The sequence below is a fragment of the Perca fluviatilis genome, chromosome 21, assembly GCF_010015445.1.
Source record: "Perca fluviatilis chromosome 21, GENO_Pfluv_1.0, whole genome shotgun sequence".
Lineage (NCBI taxonomy): Eukaryota > Metazoa > Chordata > Actinopteri > Perciformes > Percidae > Perca > Perca fluviatilis.
In genome coordinates, this window is record NC_053132.1 from 17,048,764 (window position 1) to 17,073,880 (window position 25,117).

At 40.6% G+C, this 25,117-nt stretch overlaps 1 protein-coding gene across 1 annotated transcript in view; it reads left to right on the forward strand.

The window, feature by feature from the left end:
- kcnc3b (potassium voltage-gated channel, Shaw-related subfamily, member 3b) overlaps positions 1–25,117 on the forward strand; it is a 31,754-nt gene that overhangs the window by 2,619 nt on the left and 4,018 nt on the right. Inside the window, 3 exon segments of the mRNA XM_039788306.1 lie at positions 16,836–17,859; positions 18,937–19,131; positions 21,041–21,061. Of these exon segments, the coding sequence (XP_039644240.1) occupies positions 16,836–17,859; positions 18,937–19,131; positions 21,041–21,061 (1,240 nt within the window).

Here is a 25,117-nt window from a genome sequence, read left to right on the forward strand (position 1 = left end):
AACGCAGCCCTGTTTCTCTCTGTAGGTCTAACAGCCAGCGCTATACGTCAAACAGCGTTGTGACCCAGATCACTCGTTTTATTCCCACCCCCGCTCTTTCTAAAAGTATTCTGTCCAACGCGGTAGAACCTTTTGGTCTTCATGGTCCTGAGAGATGCAAATTATACGTGAAGAGAAAAGAGAAATGGAGAGAGGCTAGGACAGGGAAAAAAATGAGAGGCTGTTGTGGAAATACAATGAGACAGATGAGAGAGAGAAAGACAGAGGGAGGAAGCGGGAGACGAGAGGAAATACAGGGAGACAGGAGGAGAGACATTGCTCTAATGATTTAGTTTGTTTTTTGTTTGCATGCCTGTGATGTAACGCATCGGCAATCAATGTTTTGATCAGAGCGTTCAACACACATGCAGGGCTCCTTTTTTTCACCTCCTTCTCAGCTCATGATCGTGTGAAGCTCACTCGTAGATCTACCGTAGCAGCACACACATGTACAAACACACACATGCTGGTGTCTGTGCTGGCTTTTCTGCTGCAGTAGACACGGGAGAGAGGAGGGGGAGCACTGGAGGAAGAGAAAAGAGGTGGAGTGGGGTGGGATTGAAAGGGATAGACGGAGCGAGGGAAATGGAGAAGGGCTGCGATAGTGGAAGGAATCGGGACTGAAGGGGAGCCTGAGAGCGACACAGGGGGAGAGGGAGGAAGAGGGGTATTGAGATAAGCAGGGAGGAGGTGACAATCACAGGGAGAAAGACGTTGCATGAAGGGGGTGGGGACACTCATCTTAGCATCTTCGATTGTCTGTGAAGGCTTGAGCCTTCCTACCCCGGCCCTCCTGCCTGCCTAATGATTGACAATCAATTGATTATCTTCTCTTTTTGTCTGTTTTAAAGCCATTCTCTCTTTCTCTCTATCACCTCTTCAAATCTGAGAATGCTCACAATGACTAATGCTTATTCTGCTCTGTTGGATGGTAACACAAGTGTTAGCCCACTAATAACATTTATGGATATATATGTTTCTGTTTGATGAAGTGTTATATAATACAATAATGCATCTGATTTCTTTATTGATCCGTGCCTGGTTGACATAGATTTTGTAGTGCAGCTAAGACGACATGGAGCTGTTCTATCATGTCTGACATTATTTGATCTTGGCCCATTTTATCTAATTTGTTAAAGATTTTTACTGTTTTAAACTCTAATCTGCTTGAATGACAATTATCATTATCCTAATTTCATTTCCAAGGATGCACCAGAAGCGATGAACAGTGGTTATTGTTTTGTATGTTGTTTTGTTATTGAACCTGAGGTAAGCTTATCTAATGTTAGCACTTGACACTCAGGTTGAATATATGGTGTTAAACTAAAATAAAGAAGATATTGTTTAATGGTCAAAGTCAGAAAACAGCCCTTAAGATAAGGAATAATTGGGAAAAAATTAACAGTAAAATTACTGAAAGGAATATTGAAATGTTATCAGGTGTTATGCAAATATAAAGGAAAAAAAAGCTTTAAGTGGGCATAAAGCAGTCAATTTTGGACACTGAAAGTCTGAATTAAAGAGATTAAATGGAGTGAATGTAACATACTGTACATTACTATAGTGTAAATTTGTGCATAAATACAAATCTGAAATCTGAATCTGCGGAATTTTCTAAAACCTGTCTTTGTATTGTCTACTTTGCCATATGAACTCCACTGCTGAGTATCTGTATGGTGTCCTATAATATCGTCCCACTGGTTTAGCTGGGTTTTGGTCACTTACAGTTTCGCACCAGAAGGGCACAGTTGTCTTTGTCAGCAATCTCCTGTCAAAGCACCATTTGTAGCTCAGCATGTACAAGATGCCCCTTTTGCCCCTTTCCAAATCGGACTTTGTGTGCTTGTGTTTTGTTCATTTCAGGGGAGTAGTTACTGTGTCCAGAGCCCTCCCCCCCGTCTCCCTGAAGGTCATGTCTTGTGGTTCATTGTTTGCTGTCTTTTTTCCACAGTGTTCGGTGTTGGAGCGCACAATGCTGTCATAAACACAAATGTGACCTGCCGCTGTGCTGAACGGCCTCAGAACAGGTCGTTGCCAGGCAGAAACGGACAAGATGAGTCCGTGTGGGTTTGGAAAGACAAACATTTTTACTTCTCCAACTGGCCACTTAAAACACCTGCGTCGTTTTCAATAAAGCATGCTGCTGTCCTCTTTTGATTTTGACAGTATCAGATTTTGACAGTATCAGACACTCATTTATACTATATACTAGGTCACTTTTATTGCACTAGTTTTGTTTGCCCCAGAGCCACATCGTTCCAGACCAGTACCTCCTGACTCTGGTCGGGAGCTTAATGGGAACTGTGGTGAATGTGACTGTTAATCGTTTGTGCAGGACAGCAAACCCTGGACTCTACCTTGCCTTATTCCTCCATTACTTATGTTCACCCATCACACTCCAGGGAGAGTTAACATCACAGCTGTCACCTGTATCTTAAAAAAGGTGCAGCTCACCCTAAAACTTCAACGTCCTTCTCCTTAGCGTATAAACATCTTCAGAGCTTTAGCATCCCTCAGCAGTGTCCCGCTGTTGGGGATGATGTGAAATAGAAATGATGGTTCTCTTTTGTGAACGAAAAGATTTTAAAGGTCCCATGACATGGTGCTCTTTGGATGCTTTTCTATAGACCTTAGTGGTCCCCTAATACTGTATCTGAAGTCTCTTTCCCGAAATTCAGCCTTGGTGCAGAATTACAGCCACTAGAGCCAGTCCCACAATGAGCTTTCCTTAGGATGTGCCATTTCTGTGCCTGTAGCTATTGAGGAGGAGAGAGGGAGGGGCAAGGTGGAGGGTGGGGGTGTGGCCTTGACCAACTGCCACTTTGCTCATTTGAAAGCCATGATGCCTCTCTCTCATGGGTTGGCCAAATTCTCTGGGCGGGCAAAGCAGAGAAAGGGGAGGTAACCTTGCTTGTTATGACCTCATAAGGAGAAGATTCCAGAACGGCCCATCTGAGCTTTCATTTTCTCAAAGGCAGAGCAGGATACCCAGGGCTCGGTTTACACCTATCACCATTTCAAGCCAATTGGGGACCATAGGCAGGCTGGGGGAACGCATATTAATGTTAAAAAACCTCATAAAGTGAAATTTTCATGCCATTGGACCTTTAAGCGTGTTGCATTAAACCTTTACTTTCAGCAGTGGGGTTTGGTATTCATGCTTCCAAGTTGTTTCCATTCAAAACCGACCCCGCTGAAAGGCCTATTTCCCACTTTCTTTCTTGTGCCTCTCCCTGTGGGCTGCATCTGAAAATAGCAAAGAGAGGGAAAGGAGGCCTTAATTCATTCGCCTGTGGCAAATCTATTCCTCCATTACTGGTCAGAGGATGTACTTGTATGACCATTCAGCGCATAAGCAATACTTATAAAACACAAATCTGAAAATAGATGAAGCACCAAACCTGTCTTGACAGAGGAAAAAAAGGATGGAGGGAGATATTCTTAAGTGCTCACCAAGTTTATTAAGGTAAACTGTTAGCTTCTGGCACAGGCGTGATAATTGGTCAACCTGCCTCTCCTGTGCCTGCAATTGCTAAATGTATTGTGTTCGGTTTCAATTTTCCCTGACAAAGTGTTGTACCACAGGCCGTCTCATGTTGCGTTTGCATCCTCTGAAGTCACAGTCCTTCTGTTTGCTGCCTTGTAACTTGAGCAATGACTGTTGATGACACTTTACTGGATAAATGCTTGTTGTCTCATAACAAGGGTAGAGACATGATCTCTGTGTTAAATACGTAAGAAGCACTTTAAAGGTGTAAAAACAGCAGTTGGAGCAGTTTGATTTGGAGTAGTATTACTACAAAACTACATGTATTTATTGTGAATACATTTTATATCTTCTGGGTGTTATGGAATTGCTGTCGTGGTTCATCTTATCCTATGGTGGATCCCAAAAAAAAGCTGAACTGTAAAATTACTGTTAAATGGATAGTTCAACATTTTGGGAAATAGACATATTCACTTTCTTGAGTGAGATGAGAGGATGGATACCACTTATACGTCTATACGGTGAATATGGAGCTACAGCCAGCAGCAGGTTAGCTTAGCACAAAGACTAGAAACAGCTAGCCTGGCTCCTTAGAAAAAATGAATTGAATTTGCAATTTTCATGTGCCCCACGATGTTTTTGGCCGGGACCAGTAACTTCCTGGAGTCTCCTGGTTGCCTGGCAACTGCTCAGAGGCAAGAAATAGTTTGGCACATAACCCACAGAAAAGTGTCATTTTTACACTTAGGTCTTTTCTACAGATGAAATAAATTATATATAAAGTGTTAATGAGCATTAAAGGTGCTGGTAGACAAATGTTGTTACCTTTGGACAGAGCTAAGCTAGCTGTTTCCAGCTAAGCTGTGCTAAGCAGCTGCTGGCTCCAGCTACATATTTACCGTGTGGACATGAGAGTGGTATTGATCTTCTCCTCTAACTCTTGGCAAAAGAGCGAATAAGCGTATTTTAAAATGTCAACATATCGCATTACATTTCAGACAGAAGCATTTAACATGTTGTGTGATTATGTTGCAAAAATTGCTTTCCCAACACTCCAAGTCCCTTTCTTCTTCCTCCTCCTTGGTCCATTTAGCCATACTGGTTAAGTGCTGAATCAGCGCTCCACACCACTGTACTGACAGTCAATTAGTTGGACCTTGTGGTAAACCCTGGACATTTGGCTCTTATGCACTGGAATCGAAATGATTCAGGACACTGGCATGGTGGAGAACTCACACGGTGCCAGAGCCGATTACAGTGGTGGGAGTCCGAATTCTCTAAATGGGGCAAATCTTGTCAAATCACATGAGAGAGCAGTGTATTGTGTGTATTATAGTTGCACAGACCACCACACGCACAAGCACATGTACAGTAAACAAACCAGTACACAGTGTACTTATACTCGCAGAGAATAAGGAGCTTTAATTGCGTGCTGAATCAAAAATCCTTTCACTGCATCAAGCTTGTCAATTATTAATGAGCAATATCCAGCACATACTGTAACTAAAGAGAGACTTAATGTGGTATCGAAACACATTTACCCACTTTCATTACAACATGCATCTTACATTTGACCCCCTCCAACACCTGGCTGAACATAAATCACTCTCAGTACGCTCACCTTTACACACTGGCCCATACTCTGTAAGCGTAGCTGCCCATAAACCATTCAGCTGAGCGTTCTCACTTACAGCACACAGATAAATCACTTCATCTGACACGCCTCCACATGTAACCCCGCAGATCACTCTCACACATGCCAATGTACCAAATACATGCCTTTAACAAAGACATAGACCAACAAACTGAATGTTAATTAGCTGAGATATGATATTACAAACAAGCTTCCCAATCAGTCATCACTTTTAGGGCTGAAAACTAATACGTTTTTTTATTATATACTAATCAGTTTATTGTTAAGTCAATAACTAACAAAAAAAAGTGAGAAATACAAGTTACCAGAGCTTGTTTTATTCGTACATACTAGGGCTGGGCAATATATATTGTTAAAACTATATATATATATATATATATATATATATATATATATATATATATATATATATACACATCGTTTATATTGTTCTATGTCGTTTCTATCGGGATATTGAAAAACCAGCGGCCGAACTGCGCTAATGCAATACTTACATCATTTGGACAACGCTTTACATTCTGATCCTAGCATGTTTATTTTGCACTAAAGTTCTTAATAAACTGGGAAATGTTCAGTACTTTTAATTTGTTAAGTATTTAATTCACACAGGAGTATACAAAAATAGGCATGAAGCTTTCGCCGTAGCCTACGTAAGTGGCCTGAAGTTTTTACTTGTGCGTTGGTGTGTGCGTCAGTCTCTTAGCAGGGCCGACGTGTGTGTGTGTGAGTGGTGACTCTAGAGTCATAGTGAGAGAAACAAAGTGTCTCCCCTGTGCTTTCTGACCACAGTGGGAAATCTGTAGCAGGAAAAAACCCTCTCCTTGATTTCATGTTGTTTATGGAGAAGTATAACCAGGAAATGAGTAGGGGGAAATGCAATGCTACTGTCAATCGATTAATGATGTCACAATCATACAATTAAATAATGTTACAGAATAATGGTGGCTGAGTATTTTGTGATTTTTGAAATAAAATGTCAAAAACTTAATTTGCAAGCATTTCCAACCTCATCTTTACTTAACTTTTAACTTAACATTTATTTCTTATAAACTGTTAATCTACGGAATATTTTCTCGATTAATAAATTAATACATAAATGTTAGAAAATTGGGAAAAATTGCCATCACAATTTCTTAAGCCACAAGTGGATGTCATCAAATGGCTTGTTTTGTCTGACAAACACCAACGAAATAAAAATATGCAGTTCACTTTCACACAACACAAATAAAAGCAGCAAACCCTCATAATTAAGAATCTTAATCCAAGGAAAGTTTGGCATTTATGTTTAAAAAAGGACTACTTTAGCTCTGCACGACACTTTTCGTCACGTAGTCTATAGTCAGCCACTTGTCGTTAACCCTGTGGCACTTAAACAGTCAAACTCTATCCTTGCTCAATCCCTTGGAAAATGACATTGGAGGGCGTTACTTGGACAATTCCTGTGTGACCATCTGCTTCCTTGGGATTGTCCCTCCTGTCCAAGTGGCAGCGGAGTGGAGGCAGAGCGAATGACTACTTTAAATAGAAACCTGATCTAGAAAAGTGTGTAACGATCTGATTCAGGAGTGGATTTGCATGGAAATGTATCAGAATGTCGCGTAGGGGTTTGTTGGGATCATCCTCTGAAATTCAGGCATTTCGCAACTTCATATCTTTTTGTTTAACTCTATGAGCAGCTAACAGCTTTAATATGTGTAGTCGTCCTGTTTACCAAAAAGTCCTTTATGCACGTCCCGTTTCATTTTCTGTTTTATGATGGAGCTAGGAAGTAGATTACGGATTACTGAAACACAGAGGGACAAAGACAGAGAGAGAAAGGACGTGAGGGGACATGAAGGCAGCCAGTCATCGCTGCTATTAGAACAGGGACAGCTTTGCCAAACTCGCTTTAAGTGTCTCGAACAATACGAGGATGGAGAAAGGGGTAAGTAAGTTTGGAAAAAGGAAGGATTGGCTGAGAAAGGGAAGGGAAAGGGGGGGGGGAGATGCGGTGGAAGGACAAATGCACATAGCATGCTGCAGTAATCCGGACCGAATACTAAGCAGACGAGAGGGAACGGACACATGTACAGTTCACTCACCTCTACACAGTATTTGTTTGTCTTCTGAAAGGTTTGACAGGACTGCAGTAATGGAGGGGACCTGAACGCTGCAGAACAGATACGACACAGAGAGAAGCATGTGTGTGTGATTGCGTGTGCGTGTGTAGGAGAGCTTACCGATTCAACTGTAGCATGTCAAGGAGTTGAGTCATTCAGAGAATGTCTGAAACAGAAGTCTGTGTTGTGATCGAAATTTTACTAGGATCACTTCCAAAAGCACCGACCTCAGGGAGTCAGTTTTTCTAGTGCTCAGAAAATAAGGTGTACACGAGGATTACCCCGAGCAGAAGCTAATTATATCTCTAAGTTCAGTGCCACCTCCCTCCAACCTCAGCCGGTCCTCCTCCTCCTGCATTCAGGTGTTTGATGAGCCTTATGCACATGGGTTTTGCACATATGCAATCATGCAACCGTCCCGTCACGTCCCTCCTCTCTGGCCATCTGCTTCTACCAGTCCCACCCTTTTCCATGCTTAGCCTCTCCTGCCCTTCATTATCCCGCAGTGTCCTGTGTTGGGTGCTGGGTGACCCCTGCTTTAACTGCCTGTCCTGGCTCAGACACAGACGACCTCCACCCGTGTCGATTGCATTCCCCTTGAGGTGAGACACGGCTGCAGTTCCTCTGGGACAGGAAGAGGGAAAGAGAGGCTCACAAGAATTTTATATCTCCTCTGATATTGCTTTCTGTCTATTGTCAGTCCCTCTTTGAAATAAGCTGAGGGTTCACTAGATCAATGCACCTTGAAATCTAGACTATTCTACAATGGTAGAACCACAACAATCAAAATGTCTGTCATGTTATTGCAGCACAAAGAGGAGGCTGCTTAGGTTTTTGCAATAACAAGTACTGATGTAGCACTAATGTGATCACTAATATGATCACTCAATTGATAACTGATAATCTATCCATTGTTTAGGTTATTTTTCAAGTAAAATTTCAAACATTTGTTGATAATGGCTCCTCAAATTTGAAGATTTGTGGGATTTTATGTCATTGTACCGTTAATGCCTTTAAACCCGCAATAACTGATCTTTTGTCGACAGCAGAACAAGCAACAACAAGCATTGACATACAGTATTATTAGCTTTTAAGTCAATATATAACAAACAGCTGCCTATTTACACATACGAAGCAACATAATTTATTTGGAGTTACCTGATGAATATAAGTTCAATATTAAATCTACTTTTAGCTTTGTTTTTGGTCTCCACCAACTCTTGGGGGAAAATATCCATCTCTTTGCTTCTTAATGCTCCACTATGTTCACCAGCTACTCACTAACATTGTCTGTGTGCTGTTAGGTGCTGAGCAAGTAACATACAGTGGGTTTATATATATATATATATATATATATATATATCTTTCATATTAATGCAATGAGAGCTGTGAAAATAAAAATAAATAAAAAGTTGCGGGCCATAAAATCCAACGATCAGCCGGAAGAAGCTAAACCGCTCCTTCGAGCTGAGGGGAACTGTAGAGTCAGGAAATAGGGTTTGTCACTATAAGCAAACCCCTTTCACATACGAGTGATCCATTGAGACCTACAACGATTAGTCGACAGAAAAAAAAAAATCGCCAACTACTTTAATAATTGATTAAAAGGAATTCTTCCTGCAAAAATGGCAGAAAATACCCTTTTCAGTCTCTCAAATATAGCGCTTTCCTGCTTTTCTCTGTTTTAAAACATATTAAACTGAATATCTTTGTGGTTTGGACTGAAAACAATTATCAAACAAACAAATAAAAAAGACATTAAACACATCACCTTGGACTTTGAGAAAGTGGGATGGACATTTTTCACTATTTTCTGACATTTTACAGACAGAGAGATTAATTGAGAAAATAATCCCTAGGGTCCTTTGCACCATGACCTCGAGCCAAACACCCCCCCCGAAGCTTTTTTCACCTGGGTCGAAAAATTGGGAGAGTTAGCGTAGAGTAGCGTTATCAGCTGAATAGCTTAGCGCAGGGGCTAATGGACCCACGTTTGTATCTCGTAAATGACCCCACTAATAATGCCCGAAATAATACCAAACGTCTACACTAGTACATATAGGTTATGTACTTATAAAATGATGGATTGGAAAGTTTGTAAGTACAACAGAAGTTTATGAACACTTGCCTGCTGGCTTCTGCTCTCTGTTGCTGCTGCTGCTGCCTGCAGTTAGACGAGTGCATAGGGCCGTCTACAAATTACAACACTGAAAAGAGATACAACAAAAATACTTATTAATTTAATGATTAAATAAGGTAATGTCTCCAAACTTACCTCAATTATTACTTGTCTCCTGCTAGTTATACTACAGCACTTACTTAAAGTTAAAAAAAAAAGTTGAAAAAAAGTTAAAGTAGACGGCCCTAAGCACTCATCTTACAGCAGCAACAACAACAGCAGAGAGCAGAACATAAACTTCTGGTGTACTTACAAACTTTCCAATCCATCGTTTTACGAGTGCATAACCTATTTGTACTAGTGTAGACGTTTGGTATCATTTCGGTCATTATTAGTGGGGTCATTTACGAGATACAAACAAGGGTCCATTAGCCCCTGCGCTAAACTATTCAGCTGATAACGCTACTCTACGCTAACTCTCCCAATGTTCGGCCCAGGTGAAAAAAGCTTCTGGGGGGGTGTTTGGCTCGAGGTCACGGTGCAAAGGACCCTAGGGTGAAATTACTCCGAACCATCACTTTAACTGTATTTAGTAACGTAATGCAAAATGACGGTGTGAATACTGTAACTGTGGGAAACATTTTTAGACACGTTTCATGGACCATGCTAGCATAACTTCAACTCACACGAGGAGGAAGCCTTGAAGTTGAGGGTCATAAACAGCTAAAAGCCACTAAAGCAATTCATAATTTAATACGTAGAAGAAAAAAATGAAAGACATCTTTTCTGTACTGCTCTCTCTCTGCCTTTCCACTCAGTTTTGCTGCTTGTCCGTTTCACATGCCAGGTCCCTAAAGGGAACTCTCTCTCTTTTGACATTTTAGTTGTTCTCTTTGTCTTGTTCAAGAGTGTTTGACTGTGTTTACTTTTATTTCATTATTTTTTTTTTTAATCTCAGTCTAAAGTAGCAAAACCTTCGACTACTCTGCATCGTTTATATAACGGTGATGATGACAACAGTGATGATGATGGTAAAAGTGAAGGCTATTCCTGTAAACCCACTCAAGGTTATGCTCACACTGCACGCTAAGTGGCTGCTTTGGAAGTCTCTGAGTGATGGCAACAGCCATTCACCTAAGATAATAGATAAATCCCCCAATACAAGTCAAACCCATTGCTCGGGTTGCCCTTCAGGAGAACGTTCTGTATTTCACATTGTTAAAATGTTCTTTTTTCATGCCTCATTCATGTGCAGATTTCACATCATCCTTCAATGTCTTCTTATCATTGCTGACTATGCAGCAGAGGTCGCCCACTTGCTTTGCCCTCTGGGAAAGACTCAACATGCTCAGTTTTACCGGGCGCCGTTTGTCATACTAATGCTGATCAAACATCACCATCAATGTACATGGAACAAAAGCAAAATCCTTTATTTGTCTCTGTATCTCTGTCATGGTCACTCACCCTTGACTTCACAAGTGTTAATCTTTCATCGAACAATCAGAAGCCGGATTGAATGATCACAGTCAGATCACAGATCACAGTCCTCTACATTCAGCCCTTTACGCCAGCTGTAGGAGCAGCATTTGGCTTAGTCCTGTCCTTGGTGCCTGAAAGCAGAGGCTAACGCAGTGGTTGTCATGGTGACAGAGAGCCAGGCAGGGTTGTGGTAATACTGTAATGATAAAGCTCTTCTGGATGGTGCTGCAGTAAACACAGCGCCGCTAGGGTCCCGTTAAGGAAGAGCGAAGCGCACCGCCGTGCATGCAAAACGCCTGTAGGGCTAATATCAGCTCCTTCAATCTCTCCTCGATTATATCACTTACATTCATGCTCTCCCAACACCTCCTCCTTTCTTCCTCTCTATCTCTTTATTGCACTCTTACTCTCCGATGTCCTGCTCTCTCCCCTTGATTGGTGAGATTGTCATCTCCCTCTCTTCTTCATTCAACCATCGAAACACAATCAGCTTTATCTCTCTCTCTCTCTCTCTCTCTCTCTCTCTCTCTCTTTTTTCATCTCTGACTCCAGTTCTCTTAAATTTATGTTGATGATCTTTCCAAATCTAATTTCAGAGTCTAGAGAGCGAGGGAGACTCTATTGGGCCTTGAAGGTCATTGCGCTGCAGGTGTCACACATGGCAGCTTTACTGTATGGGGTTCAACGCATCAAGCATCGCACAAATACTACAGTGTGCCTCTGAACCATATATTCAATGCATTAACATGGCCGTCCAAACCAGAACACATGTACTGTACCTTCATGTTGCAGAGAGAAGAGCGATGGAGGGAGAGAACAGACACAAAGTGCCCAAGGAGATAACTAAGTGCATAGTGACAGACTGCTACTCCACCTTTTATCATCTTCCTTTCTCTCCGTCTCTCCGCTCATCCCTCTCCATCACCTCAATGCAGTGCCCATGTAGTGACCAATCCCTATCTGCGATCAGCCAGTGTGCGCACACACCTCCTGTATGCCCATAGGCCATTTGTCTCGCTCACGTTGTGAGTCACATCCACACACACACACTTTTGCCAGGCACTTACAGGCAACACACACACACACACACACACACACACACACATGTGGTAGGTGGCTTAGAGCAGATCTCTGCTTGACATGCTGCTGCATTTTTTAAAAGGACGGGCTGCTGTGATGGATTGATCAATATTGATTTGATGTGTAATCCACTGTGCTCTGCCATCTTGAACTACTGTAGCATTTAATTACTGAAACCATGAATGAATCTTTGTTTTATCACCAGCAATATTGTATTGTGGCTTTTCCAGCTGGTGTAGGCACTTTATTTTTGCCGTTGTTGGGCAGAAATTCCATAATAATCTTTCAGCATATTGTAATTCAAGTGGTCTGAGAGAAAACTAGACTTCTGCATCTCCTCCTTGGCTCTGTATTCAGGCTTTAGTAAATCTAGCCGTGATGGGAGACTTTGGCCAATCACAGGTCATTTCAGCGACAGAGCCCGTTCCTATTAGCTGTTCTAAAAAATGCAGATACGGACATTTGCCGTGAAAAGAGGGGAGAGGGAGAGCTGCAGGGGGAGGTCTCCCTCTACTTCAAATTCTGGCATTTTTTTTCTTTCTTTTTTTAAATTCTACCTCCTGCAGCTTTAACTATATAATGGTCAGATTAATTACAGTACAGTACCATAGGTTAAAGGTGCACTTAGCATCTGTTAATCTGCACCCTTCTCAGACCTTCATGTATTTTGGGTTGTCATTGAATAGTATCAAGTTTTCCTCACTGCTGTTAAGGAACAATTTTAGATTTTCAGTTTCAGGTTGTGAGATTGAAATACAGATGTGTTATTTCCTGTGTGTATAAGATTTCCCACCAGAGTACCCCCACACCAAAGTTTAATTTAGAGAAAGAGGGGGAATCTGCAAATCAGGAGAGACTTTGCAGTTGCATCACAAATCTCCGGTGTCTTCGCTATCCTCACACTGTACCAGCTAGACCAGAAAAGAAAGAATGCTTAGAAAATATTGTTTCGGTGTGGGAGTATGTTTATTCAGGAATGTCTGAGTAAAGAAATACTAGTTCAGGGCTAATTATTTGGAAATGTATCTGTATTTGTTTAAAATTATACAATGGTCTGCATAAAATCTGATCAACACGATAGTTGACCCATTTATTATGTAGGTTTTCTTTTCATTTTGAGCAGATTTGTGTTTTATCTTTAATTTGTTTCAGTTGCTTTGTAACACATGGAGGTGTCTTGGGTTGCAAGATGACCCCACAAAGTATTTTCTTGCAGCAGGAAACACCTTTGGGATGCATGCATGGTACATAGTTTAAACAGACCTGCTCAGTATTTTTCAATGGATGATGAGCTTTATGAATACTATGCTGTGCTACATGTGGTTAAACGTGAACATTATTTTGACAGTATCTGTTTTGTGGCAGATTTTTTCAGCAGGCAAATTTAGCAAAGCAATACAATTTTTCTTTTAAATCAGGTTAGGTTGAATATTTTGAAATGGCTCCCTTCACTGTGGCTGATTCCATCACATCACCTGAAACCTCTTCTGTGATGGAACCTCACATCAGGGTTAAGTGTCATTAGATGGATGTATTTGATATTATAGGAGATCTTGCTTAATGCAGATTTGAGTCAAATTCCTGAATTTTGATGTCCTGTGGACATTTTATAATATCTAAGAAAAATACACATAGAACACCCTCTGTCCGTCATGGTTGCTTTTATGCCTAAGGCCTGTCATTTACCTTTAGCCTTCAATCTCCTGACAGCTTTCCCTCTTTTTCTTTTCATCTCTATCATTTCTTTAGCACTGTCCCATTCCAAGTCCTCTCTGCATGACACATTAAGATCATCAGAACGATGAGCTACCTTAATAAAACTTAGCTCAGGATACTTTCCTCTGTCTGTGTTTTATGTCCGTGAATTATGCTCACTATCTACTACATTCTGCAGTCACCTTCTCTCACTTTTATCATGCTCTATCCTTTCTGATGGATTGCTTTAACTTTTTCTTTTGTGCTTTTCTACACATGGATCCACATCGTCTGATCTCCCTACCACCTGTCCGCCCCCTCCTGTGTCTCCACCTGTGTAGCCTACATTGAAGATATGATGCCTACTGCAATTTTGCCACTTGTGCATGTGTAATGACGGCATTCTTCAGGTCTTAAAAGCACTGCAGCATGACAAAACTCACTTTGAGGACAAATCTCCTATAAGATAACCATTATTATACATCATTAATGCCATCGTAAGGAATAATGACAACAGAAACATAAAAAAATAAGTGAGTAACACTTCAACACAAAACTCTCCTTGTTGCCCTGATTTCTACATGTGAAGGTTTTCTGGTGTTTATCCAATTAGGGGGCATCCTAAGCAGGTCCCGCTGGTGCTATCCTGCTTCCTTAGACAGGGGCTGGTATAGGGGTAGATGTAGGAGGGTGATTGAGAACCTTAGTGTGTGTGTGTGTGTGTGTGTGTGTGTGTGTGTGTGTGTGTGTGTGTGTTTTCATGATACAGAGGGGGAGAGCACTGCAGCAATCCGAGAAAGTAGGTCAGACACTGACTAGCGAGAAACATAGTGGAGGAGAAAAGAGGTACTGTAGGGAGAAGAAATGGAGAGGAAAAAAGGCGGGAGAGATTGGGAGTGTGGGGGTAGAGGGTTGTGAGAAGATAGAAAACCAGACAACCTGGAACAAACCTGATAGTCTAACTGTCAAACTTTTTTTAGGATACAACGAGATACTCCTTAAAAACAACTTCAAACTACAGATTGGACATTGACTTACACTTCATCGCTGACTTTTCCTGGAGGGTCACTTCTTTGGCTAAATGTTTTTCAGCTAATCTCCTCAATAAATATGGCGGCTCAGAGTCTTAAGTCTTCTGCTTTGTCTGTTTCTGTCATGAAGGCACTTAGAGAAAATATGTGTAGGCTCTCATCCAATTTCCAAATCAAAGAAAAGCTGGGAGAGTGAAGCGAGACCTTTTCAAGAAAAATAACCCAAACTGGTTCCCTCCATTTGCTTAGTTATAAGGCTTCCTCTTATAAGTATGTTGCTTCTGATATTACATAAGTGCATAACGTTGAAAAAATCACGGTGACACGCACAATAAGCTGAAGGCACTCAGGCTTCTTATATATATATGGGCTCCACTCAAGTATGAATTACCTTTCTCTTTTGCTCTTCAGGCCATGTCTGTTTTATTATTTATTTGATAAAGCCTGAAGTATACTGCATCTATAAATACACTGCAGGGCTTGTAGAAATGGACCACAACGGGGAAAGATTGTGCAGTAGCCACGCACACACTGGCGTTATCACACTAGTGTCATTGATTCTGTGACGATTGAATGGGCTACAGTAGAGCAATAAGCTTGGGTACATATAGAAAGTTGCAGATCACACAGATGCTAAGAAAATTGCCTCTGAGCTATGAAAAAGCAAGCAAACCTGAAAAATAAACTCATTGAGAATACAACAGCTTATTTTTTTGCTTTCTGTCCAGGACATTTACCCTGAGGACAACGTTTTGGAAGTAAACAAGCAAACATGGAGCTGTAAGACATTGTATAGAAAGGATGCCACTTGTAGAAAGGGTGCTAATACAATACTCCCAAGATGTGGAGGGGGTTAGAGGCAAACGGCAATAAAAACATTTTAATTTGAAACAGGGACTTTAATATTATAGGTCTCCTTTTTTCCGGTTACAATAACAACGGTAATTATGCGAAAGCAGCTTAAGCCTCAAGTTAATTTCAAGGACAAGCTATTTAATATTTCTGACACTAAATTAATAATGTCTTAACTCATATTTATGAAATTACTCCTAACAAACATTGATGATAATAACTCTGAATCATCTAATCTTGCAAACATGGAGGCAGATAGACATTTTGTATTTGTGCAGTTAAGTTTGCAGGGCTATAGCATACACATTATTAGTTATTTATTGATCTTATCCTTTATAAGTTTGTTTCCCTTTGTCATCCCTCCATCCTCTCCTGTGTCCTCTCTAGCAGAATACCACAAACAAGTTAGTAGTATCATTCTATTCATTTTCAAACCTGGATTCAGGATTACATTAATGCATTGTAATTATCTCTCCTTTTCTGATGCACTTTTCTCCCTATGTCATGTTTTAAGAGGTCTTCCCAGACTCAAAAATCTACCTGCAGGTTTTGGGTCGGACTTTTTTCTTGGGGTAGGGGTCGGGTCTGATTTGTTTTAAGTTAATGTTTTAAATTCAATCATAGGTTATTATAAATGTTAAACAAATATGATAATATTAAATAGGATAACCTTTTTTGTTATTATTAAACTCATAGTAGTATTAATAATTTGATTAACTTCATTCACTTAACGTCATTTCCTGATGGCACATGATATGACATGATACTGACAGCACATGTATTTTTATGGCTTCATCCTTCATCACAATCATTTATGACTGTCGGATATAATTTTATCAGTCCTAATGACTCAGATTATCCTTGGATTCTGGTCACAATGGATCAAATTGGGCAAGGTCCACGTGACCTCTGGTTCGTTACAAACAGGTCTTTTTTCTTTTTTGAAAATTAAATTCAAATCAGATTTGGGTGAAAAAAAGTCAATTTCAGAATGGGTCCAACATTTTAGATGTGAAGACACAAATGCAGATGACCATTAAAGAGTGAGAAGTAGTTTTCTGTACATGGCATAGTATTTTGCACTTGTTTATGTAGGCGGGTCACACATACACCAGTTGTTTTTTTCTTTGTGCTTTTCTATGTTCTCTTTGCCCTGCTGAATTTTCTTGATTTGCAACTGACTCTCTCTTTCTCCTTCCCTTGCTTTCTTTTTATGCTTTCTCTTTCTATCTTTTTTGTTTGCTTGTTTGTCTCTCATTCTCTCTCTCTCTTTCTTTCTTTCTTTCTTTCTTTCTTTCAGTATGTGGCATTTGGCTCCCTGTTCTTCATCCTCATCTCCATCTCCACTTTCTGCATGGAGACACATGAGGCCTTCAACACCATCCTTAACAAGACAGAGAACGTCACGGTGGGCAACACAACCCGTGAGGAGATTGTATACGAGGTGGTGACTGACAGCTGGTTGACATACGTGGAGGGCGTGTGCGTCATTTGGTTTACCATTGAGGTGCTGCTCAGAGTCACCTTCTGCCCAGACAAGCTTGAATTCTTCAAAAGCAGCCTCAACATAATCGACTTCGTCGCCATCCTGCCCTTCTATCTGGAGGTGGGCCTGAGTGGTCTGTCCTCCAAAGCTGCCAAGGATGTCCTGGGGTTTCTCCGTGTTGTCCGGTTCGTCCGTATCCTCCGAATCTTTAAGCTGACCCGCCACTTTGTGGGTCTCCGTGTCCTGGGCCACACCCTGCGTGCCAGCACCAATGAATTCCTTCTGCTTATAATCTTCTTCCCCCTTTGGTTCCCCCTTTTTTTCCCCCAATCATCTCCACCAACAAAACAAAAACCCCCCAACCCCAACACACCCACCCACACACACCACACTTCTGCTTATAATTTTTTTTTTTTTTTTTTTTTTTTTTTTTAAAAAAAGAACATTCCCATTGGATTTTGGTGGGCCGTTGTGACCATGACCACACTGGGCTATGGAGATATGTATCCGGAGACGTGGTCAGGGATGCTGGTGGGTGCTCTGTGTGCCTTGGCTGGTGTGCTGACCATTGCCATGCCTGTACCTGTAATTGTCAACAACTTCGGCATGTACTACTCTCTGGCCATGGCCAAACAAAAGCTGCCTAAAAAGAAGAACAAACATATTCCCCGGGCACCCCAACCAGGATCCCCAAACTACTGCAAGCCAGATGCCTTGGCTATGGCTACCGCATCACCGCAAAGGCTCTTGGGAAATGTCCTAGGTGGAGTGATGGGGTCTGGAGGCCTTGGGGGTGACTGTCCTCTCGCCCAAGAAGAAATCATAGAGATTAACAGAGGTGAGAGAATTTGTAAGAATTGTTTTCTCATGTTAAGTACATTCATTTTGGAACTAATTATCTTTATATTATCTTCTACAATCAAAACTAACTAGCGTGAAGTGAGAGTACTACCAAGAAGTGATGCATAGTTGATTCTGGATCCACCGCGGAGAAATAACTAGCCCATCAGAATTCATGTGTAATTTATGATCAACTGGTAGGTCCACAGTTGCCTTACGGCACCCATCTGTCAGTGAAGAACAAACACTATGGAAGGAAAATGAACTCAATTATCTATTAAAACAGCTTAATGCATCTCAATTTGGGCTGACTGCACACATTGTCTCTCTGGCATTAGCAGTAAAATCAAAAGGAGAGGTAATTTGGCTCTTTGTTTGCTCTTTACATGCTGCAGCATTAGGCGTCAGTCACATGCAACAATAATGCACCTTTAATGCATTACTTTACTGCCTTAGTCATCAGTGAGCCAGAAAATATTGGTTTCATCAGTGGTTTTACTACATCTCGTCTGCTTGGCTTCCTTCCAGACTAAAAAGGTTTCCTGTAGGTTGTGTCAGTAGAGTTTCTGGCAGGAAGTTCTATTAGTCAAAATTTAGACAACTGGCTCCAAGACTGCTCTGCAGTATCATCACCACCTGATGGTAACATATTGTATTCCATCATAATGCCCTTAGTAAGCATGTGGGTGACCACTACAGCTGTCATTCCCAATCATTAATGAACATTATTTACCACTAAACATTCAATGTTTATCAATGTCCAGACCTACTGTATATACAGTATGTTTACACATACATGTACTTATTACTCTCTTGATTGTGTTGTGTGTGTGTAAAATGTAGACAACTTTTTTAACAGCAAATGCGTACATTTAGGATGCTGTAATTAGCAACAATTTGGTAGTTTACCTAATAAATGACCTTAAACAACATTGATGACATTTATTTTCTCGCACTTGATCAACAATATAAACTAAAATTAGCATTTTTGATGAATAAGACACACAATATGCTCTTCTCTATGCTTTTCTCATAAGTCTCATAAGTATGTGGTTTTCCTCCACCTTTCCTCTAGATTCCAAGCAGAACGGTGATGCAGCCTCGGCCGCCCTGGCTAACGAGGACTGTCCCACCATCGACCAGGTGCTGAGCCCAGACGAGAGGAGCCCTATTGGGCGAGGACCTACCCGGGAACGCTACCAGCAGGACCGCGCCTGCTTCCTGCTCAACACCAGGGAATTCCGTGCCACAGATGGAAATGTGCGGAAAGGTACGTTTCGCACCAGGAGACGGATACAAAAACATGCACATCTTACGTAAACAGATCCACACAGCAAGGTGCCAGGCACAACATACTGTAAACATGTACATTATATATGTCCTGTGTGCAGCCAATGCAGATAAGTACACACAGGTTACTGTATGTATATGACATCAGATCCAAAATTTTAGGAAAGATGGGTTTGATGGAAGAGCACACATGAACGTTTGGAAGTCTCAACTACAGATAGAAGGCTCCAATAACAGCTAGCAGCAAAACATACACACATAAACAGTCATGCAGTTACAACATATTCATATACACTTAGCTCTTCTGCTCTGCTTCTACTCTTTCCACCTCTTCACATTCATGTTGTCTGTGTTTCCATCACTGCTTGGTATTATATTTTATTTCTTCTTTCAGACAAGATTTTCTGTCCCTCTACTTTTTCCATTCTCTTCTCCTCAGTCATGTCTTCCATCTTTCCATGGTTTCTGTGAATTTTGTTTTGTCTCCCATAAAGGCACATTCATTTATGCTCATAAACGATCTCTTTCTTTCTCTGTCTTCTGGACTCAGACAGTTGACCATGCATTAATTTACTTCTCGTCACTTCTGTTTCTCCCTCTCTGTTTCTCTCTCCTGCCTCGCATGTCCTTTTTATTTTTCCTGCCCCTTCTGTAATGACTTACCCTCCCTAACCTGCTGCACATCTTCCCTCCTGACCCCTTTATCCTCTGCCCCATCTTTAAATCCATGTCCTTATTTCCCCCCCTTTTTTCCTTTGTACTATATCGTACCCCTTCCCCCCCCCTTTTACCCCATGTGCATTACCTTCGTGCTCATAAAAACCTTTATTCATTTACTACTGCAATCCAACCACCACCACTGCTGCCAACCTGCACCAAAACACCCCCCCACAATCCCTCCAAACTTTCAACACCCCCTGTTGACAACAAACTAGAGGCAGCAGCCCTGGCACCGAGCCCAGACTCCCCTCTGACTGAGGATTGGTATAAGATGGAAGGGTCTCTGTTACAGCAGGACCTCAATGCAAACTCCACCTCCTCCTGGATCAAACCATAGACCAGAGGTAACACTGACAAAAAGTTACAAAATAAAAGAGCCTGCAGCTTAGTCAACTTTTGACTGAAAACATACAGAAATTTTGATCTGGCTCTCCATCATGTAGCATGTTTTTGCAGTTGCACATACTACACTCCACCAGCACAACACCCACTTTAACACAGACGCAGCTGCACACACTATGCATGACTTTAGATCACAGATACACCACCATTTCCACAGTGTGTCTATATGTTCAGTGGAGTTTGAAGTGTCACCTGTGAAAAGTCTTTTCTGTGACTGAAAGTGTGGAACGTGTGCTGTCAGTTTACATTAAGAATTTGATAGTTGAGCTAAGATAAGCTAGTGCTTAAATATGAATATCAAGCTTTGGGTGGCACTTAAGGACTCAACTCATCGTTTGATTTGTGAGGTATTTTATCCGATGAAACCTAACCTTTGCCCAATATCCTACCTGCATACAAATTTTGTAAACTCAGCAACAATCTCAATAAACAATGTTCCAGATGTAAAAAAAAAAAAAAATTAGGAAAGAAAATGGGATTGCTTTGTGATATACACCCACAATGAGTAGTGTGCACAACAATGTGTACACTTGTGTGTATGTGTCTGTGTGAGAGGTTAAAACTTGCATACAGTCATAAGTGCAAGAGCGCGTCATGTGGGACGTGCACATGTGCAAATACTTCCAGCAGCTCAAGTGAAAATAACCCAGTTTGTTGTGTCCTGTGTCAATAACTAATAAAACATAGCACTGAAGAATATTGAAAGGGAACAGGGGGTCACGTTGTTGTCTGATGTGCCTCTGTGTTGTTGTTGTCTCTCTCTTCAGGTTGTGTCATATCACGCGTGTGTATGTGGGCTTTTTCATTCTTACGTGTTATACACTGTGTCTCTGTTCTCTCAATGCCGTCTGAGTGTTGTGATCGTGTTGTCGTGTGTGGCTTAATTTAGTTTTTCCCCTTCTACTGTGTTTATTCGTGATACTACCTACCCCACGGACCTCCACCTTGGCAAACAAAAGCACTCACTGCAATTTAGCAAAGTTTTGCCTTGAAAAATAAACCCTTTTTTACGGTTTTATATCTATATATGTATATGTACTCAAAGTATGCACAGGTTAAACTTAAATACTCTTCAGGCAATGGCATGTATTCCTTATATGCTAGAATACATTATAGCCTCAAAGATGTGCATATTTACATGTATATATGCCCTATTTTATGTAAAAATCAATTTGCCAGCCCTTATAGCTTAACACAATTGTGACAATGAGTGCAGTGATGTACGACAATCATCTTTGCAAGGCCTAGGGTCACTGGGGTCTGCGGAGCTATAGGTCAAGGGATAGTACCTCTTGAAACATGCCACGCTGAAAACAAGCACATTTCAAAGTCTTACTTCAGCCTTGTAAACAAAACCAGTTATCACAATACTTCTTTACCAAAACACTGTGTTGTGAGCGTGTAATGTATCTGAAATACTATTCCCTAGACCATGTATCTGTGCTTTCAGTGCCTAGTGTAGTCCAAAGTTCAGGACCTTTTGTATTTATACTGTGGAGATCTGGATATATGTCAAAAGGGTTATGAGCTGCACTCGGTGACTGAAACACTTACTGACCAGACAGACAGACAGACAAACGAACGCTATGACAGATTTGATTGAAAAGTGGCTAGATGCTGTCTAAGGTAAGCAAGCCTCGAGCTGTCCAAGCCCTTCACTTACAGTTCCCTTACATTGCTTCAGTTTCAATGGTTCTTACGTATAAACTGCAATTTAAGTGCTACAAAAATCCCTCTTTAGAGCAATCAGGAGTCCATTGAAGAAAATAAACGCTGAAGTCATTAGGACGAAGCTTCGGGGTTTGGGCTTCTTACAGTAAAGTTGTACAATGTAGGCTTTCATACATTTAGGTTGGGGATCTCTATATTATTCGAAAAAAAATAGATTGTATTTGGTGCTTACAGTGGATACCAGATACATTTGATCTGTTTCTTTCCATCTCAGGAACCTGATTCTCTAGCATTTGATAACCAGGTCATGTGTATACAGCCCTGTTATAGACATATAACCTACCTCGCGCCAAGTGCATGTGTAAATACATCTTTGGCTACATATAAAAAGTTGTATGTATGGCTGATCAAACTCACATAATTATCAGTTAAAAAACAATCTGTGATTTAAGGGAAGACAAACAATACTAAATATCTAGACAAAGAACAAAACCCCACTCTGTTTATGTTAGTTCTCCTTGTTTTTAAAGAGGGATTCTGACACTGTCTGAAACTCATTCTAGTGTGCTTCAGTTGCAATTTCTTTCGTAGATACATGCATTCGATGTCTTTGCCAACTTATTTTATCAGCTTTTCAGTTTCTCTCTCGTTCTTTTTAGTCCCTTTCACATAGCCTGTTCAAGACAGGACTTTTGCGCCTTTAAGCTGCCTCGCCGTCTGTGTGAAAGTTACGATGCGCGAGTCAACCCACATGCAGGTCAAAAAGTGACAAGGCAGCGTTCTGAGTAGCCAAAGTTATGAACTTATATAAACATTGGGTGCAATGGTCCACCTTCTATTACACTTGTTCTCTTCCTCACACACACACACACACACACACACGCGCGCGGCCGCTGCAGCATGGCGGCCGTCTCTGTCCTTTTCTCTACTGACAATTGTGCTACAATAATGCATAAAGTCGGGTTTCTTGTGGTTGATTAAAGATGTGGATTGGCTCACACACACTAGACGCCGACGCCGTTGTGTCGTCATGCCTCTTTTGCTCCTGGAGTGCCGGCATGCTTTGTGAAATCACATACTGGGGAGGCATTATGCCGCCTTTGCTTGGTTCTGTGTGAATAAACAGAGCCGGCAAAATGGCACACCTTCATTGCGGCGCTATCACGGAATCTCTGTGTGAAAGGGGCTTTTGTTGGCCATTTGACTTCCTACGCACCCCATGCAAAATGCATGTCTGACTAAGGTCAAATGCTCAATCACCGCTTTGAGTGCCCACTCCTAATTACTCCTCTAGATATTCTTTAAGGATCTTGTTCGTTTCTCTCTCTCTTCTTCTCCACACTCTCTCCTTTCCTCATTATATGTGTATGAGGTTGTTTGTTTTTCTACTTTTCTTCTTGGGTTTTTGTGCTTATTTATGTCCTGTGTTTCTAACATGGTGTGTACATCTTTTATTAAGTATTTTTGTGGAGTATTATGTTGTGATTTTGTAGAGCGTTGTGTTGTAGTGTTGTTGAATGCTTTATCTTTTTAATGTGCGTAGGATTAAGTTCTATTTATTTTGAATTAATATATTTTGCTGTTGTGGTTATAGTCTGTTTTTTGCTAATGTCTTTGAGTTTTGTACAACTGTGTTTTGTGGTTTGAAGTTACGACTTACCCTATGTTCTTCCTGTGTTCTCCTTTGAGTTTTACCATCACCTACTATCTGTCTTCTGTGAATTGGAATGATAAAAGAAATTGCCAACAAAACAGTGAAACTAATTCACATAAAAATGGCATGAACTGGTTCTGGTATCTCACATTTCCGAAGACTTATTTGACGAAACAAAACTCATTATTCATTAACAAATTCAACCAAACCCGTAATAGGAAATGTTTTTAATAGATTTTTGACCTAAGAATAAGGATTATATCATTTATTTAACAACTCCCACCACTAGCAAATCAACACAAATGTGCACTGCAATTTAAAACAATGTTCAGGTTAAACAAATACTAAATCTAAATAGTACATCTAGTTTCATTATTCATCATTCATTATTATATATATTAGTATAGATTGTTGATGGAATTATTTTTTAAGGCCAAAGGTTTTATAATATGCACTTACTGGCCAGCACAACATATTTGTTGTTTCTGCCTGTGCTCACGCAAAATTATACCAACTCTAAATTTAACTCCCTAACTTTGAAATCATGTCACTGTCCTCCTCTGTGTCATTGTACAGAGTACACATATGTAAAACTTGTCCTACATTGTCTTGCATGTTATAATGTGTGCATCAGTACCACTGTGTTTCTTACAATGTTGCCTCATCACAACAATCTGCAAATATTCTTTTGTCTGAGCCAGATTTTTACCTTACAAAAGAAAAAGAACAAAATGTATATATGTAGAGTATGTACATATGATAAATATTTATGTATATGTATGAGTAGTATATATATATTTTTTTATGAATTTGAGCTTTATGATAACAGCTGATGCATATAGGTATGTATGACCTACATACAGCTAACAAGAGGACAAAGTATACTAGGGTTTCTGCAGGTTTCAACAAGTCAGATTTAAGACTTTTTAAGACTTTTTCAAGATCATTCTTGAATGAAATTTAAGACCTTTATCACAACATTAACTATGCCCTAAATTCAGTTTTAATCAAGCCAAGTATCGCTAAACTTGTACTTCCCCAAAGAGACTCGCACCAATAACACGAAAGCTGATTGGCAACATAAGTTGCGTGTTGGTCTCATTTGTAGTTGAAATACAGCGAAATTATATTTGGACCAGCAAAAGAAAGAACTACAACACCACGGAATAAATAAAAAAAAGAGCATTAGAGCTAGCGTTACATGGACGTAGGAAAATTAAGACCTGTTTAAAATGATTTAAGACCTAGAACACAATACTTAAGATTTTTTAAGGCCTAAAATTTAGATTTTTAAATGTTAGACTTTTTAAGACCCTGTGGAAACCCTGGTATACAGTTGCATGTTATCTAGTTCCCTCAAAAGACACCCCAGGTACTGTATCTCATTGTGGCTTCAGTAACGGCCATTAAGAGATCAATACATCTAATAATGGGTAACAGGAGATCACACCATCTTTAACAGGCAATTGATCCCATGTAAGAATGATACAGTATGGGGCAGTGCCAAGAATAGCATCTG